General features: G+C 32.5%; 1 protein-coding gene across 1 annotated transcript in view; it reads left to right on the top strand.

The window, feature by feature from the left end:
• Window positions 1–3,149, top strand: part of STXBP5L (syntaxin binding protein 5-like) — a 386,990-nt gene that overhangs the window by 146,830 nt on the left and 237,011 nt on the right. Inside the window, 1 exon segment of the mRNA XM_012640519.1 lies at window positions 2,405–2,543. Within this exon segment, the coding sequence (XP_012495973.1) occupies window positions 2,405–2,543 (139 nt within the window).

Here is a 3,149-nt window from a genome sequence, read left to right on the forward strand (position 1 = left end):
CAAGTATAATCATGTCCTTTTCCTCACCTATGTCAATCATCCTAAGTAATAACATTATTCTTTTTGATTGGGTTCAGATAAAATCTGGGAATCTTTCTTAACTAGTTGTTATACCCATCAATTGGACATTGGGTGTAAAGTGAAACCTTTTTGATACCAAGGCTCTAGCTTCTTTTTAATAAGGATCAGAAAAAGGTAGTTATTAGTTCAAGTAGTTCTAGTTTTGTCTTATTACTAAACCTAGCAGTTCTTACACTTTTCTTGTTAACCTTGGAAATGACTATGTAATATTGAAGTTTGAATTTTTTGTACTTGAACACCTATATTTGTGTCTTCTTTAATGAGATTAGTGTTTTCTCTACTTTTCCTGTGATTCAGGAAGGGTGATCTTAAATCCTCTTTAAAATGAGTTTCCTTTTCCTATTTAAGACTGAATTTAAAATTGATTCTTCATTGTCTAGAAACATAACCATCAACTTATTTCCTATGCAACATTATTAATATCCTTTGGTGACAGCAATTCTAGATTTTAGGTTTTAATAAAAATTGTCTAATATCATATAGGTTGTAAATTAACTCTGTTTATGTCATAGCAGGGCTTTTAGTTTTTTGGATGTAGTGTTCAGGGTGCTTTCAGCAGGATGCTTTGATGAAGTATGGTTCAAAGAGGTGATCTAGCACCTCTTGTATTATGCTGGATAGAGCTGGAGCCCATTCTACTAAGTGAAGTATCACAAGAATGGAAAAACAAGCACCACATATATTCACCATCAAATTGGTATTAATTGATCAGCACTTAAGTGCACATATAGTAACAACATTCATCGGGTGTCAGGCAGATGGAAGGGAGGAGGAGGGGATGGGTATATACACACCTAATGGGTGTGGTACATACCATCTGGGGGATGGACACGCTTGAAGCTCTGACTCAGGTGGGGCAAAGGCAATATACGTAACCTAAGCATTTGTACCCCCATAATATGCTGAAATAAAAAAATTAATAAAAAAAGAGATAGTCTGTCTAAAAATTCAATGATTCACACTGAGAATATAAACTGAACACACTGGATGTTTTTTCACTCTTATATAAAGTAGTACAAGACAGAATACTGTTGAAAATTATCATTCACAGTCTTTATTATTATTATTATTATTATTGGTCTGTCTGCCTGGTGTCAGAATTCTGTTCAGCTCTTCTAACAATGTATTAGCTCCTCTTCTAAGTTAACTGTAAAAAATATTGCAATTCAATAACAGGTTCTGGTAAGAGATAACTGAACTTATCCTCCTTCTCTTTTTAAGGGTAACTAAAGAGTATGATTAGGCCTAATTAGAGAGAGTGATAATACTGTGACTAGAAGACTGTAGTAAATTCCCATATTTCATATATAGAAGTCATAGTTGCTCTAGTTATGGAACAGGTCCCATGGGAGTTGGTCAGAAAGTGCATTGTGAAGATAAGAGCAGAATAATAAAACTAAGGGAAAAGTACAGTGTATCTCTGACCTTATAAGTTTTCTTTTTACTATTATATTTAGATGCCAAACATCTGAATAAAAAGTGTATAATTTGTTATCTCATTTATACATGGCTACGACTTCTCTGTGAACTATGAAATTTCTTTATATGTACCAAATTTCTATTGAAGTGAATCTTTTTTTTTTTTTTTTCTTTTTTGAGAGAGGGTATGGCTCTGTTGCCTGGGCCAGGATACAATGGCATCATCATTGCTAACTGCAATCTCAAACTTCTGGGCTCAAGCAATCCTCCTGCCTCAGCCTCCTGAGTAGCTGGGACTACAGAGGCATGCCACCATTCCTGGCTAATTTTTTAATTTTTTTTGTAGAGACGGAGTTTCGCTGTTGTCCAGGTTGGTCTCAAACTCCTGGCATCAAGCGATCCTCCCACCTTGGCTTCTCAAAGTGTTAGGATTAGGAGTGTGAGCCACCTCTCCTGGCTTTGAAATGAATCTTAATAAAAAAACAAACAAACGAAAAAAAAACCAATGTAGCTTAGTGGAAAGGTGGCAACTTTATAAGCAAGCAGGAATGTATATGAATCCCAGTTTTGCCACTTATTAGCTGTCAGTCCTAGGCAAGTAATGAGAAAAAATTTCAGTCACAGTTTCTTCTTTGTAAGACAGAAATACATATCTGTCTTCCAGTGCTGTTTTTAGAATTAGAAATAATGTAAATTAATGCCCATATAGGTACTTTATTATTATTGTTTTTAATAATATTCTGTTTTATTTATCCTGTACCCTCAGCTAAAACCTAAATGCTAATTGAGTATATAGTAAATTTTATTGTTTATATAGCTACTACTGCATAATAAGTGTAAGGAAAATATAATGCTGACCAGATGTAAAATTTAGGTATTTTAATTATAATTTTCTTTCTTTCAGAATTACTTACTGTCATCTACCTTTCCAGAGTAAATGGCTCTATGTTGGAACAGAGAGAGGAAATACACATATTGTAAATATTGAATCTTTCATTCTTTCTGGATATGTTATCATGTGGAACAAGGCAATTGAACTGTAAGTTTGAACTTGAATATCAATTTATTTGACTTAAATATTTCATATCGTTATATAACATGTTGAATTACAATTATTTGATACATCTGTTGCTAATTTATAATTAATTTGAGTGAAAAGTTTAGCTAAAATAACTTAAAACCATAAAGGCTTTTAAAAATAGGTATTATAATATTTTAGACTTTTCAAATACTATAAATAATTAAGGGTTATATATACAAAATTTGATGATAAAATAGTAAGGTTCATCCCACAAATTATATATGAAAATCATCTTATATTGTTATGATCAACCTTAGTATAACCACTTTCATTGGGACTGTGTTGTTTTATGTAAAAATAATCATGATCAGTGCACATGCTTTTGAATGCCGGTAGCTTATTCTTTTCTTGCCTTACTAAAATGTTCTGGGTTCAAAGGAGAAGTAATTTGTCAACATCTTCCAGATTGTGATATATATAGCATTTTTGGTATGTGGTTGATGGTAATTACTACTGTGGCTTTGGCACTGATATTTAAGTTTCTGCCAAATAAAATGTGAAATTCTCCAAATGTGAAATTTCATGGAATTCTAAGTCATCTGTTTGTAGTACATACATAAACAATTCT

This window comes from Propithecus coquereli, unplaced genomic scaffold, assembly GCF_000956105.1.
Source record: "Propithecus coquereli isolate 6110/MARCELLA unplaced genomic scaffold, Pcoq_1.0 Scaffold10, whole genome shotgun sequence".
In the NCBI taxonomy this organism is placed as follows: Eukaryota; Metazoa; Chordata; class Mammalia; order Primates; family Indriidae; genus Propithecus; species Propithecus coquereli.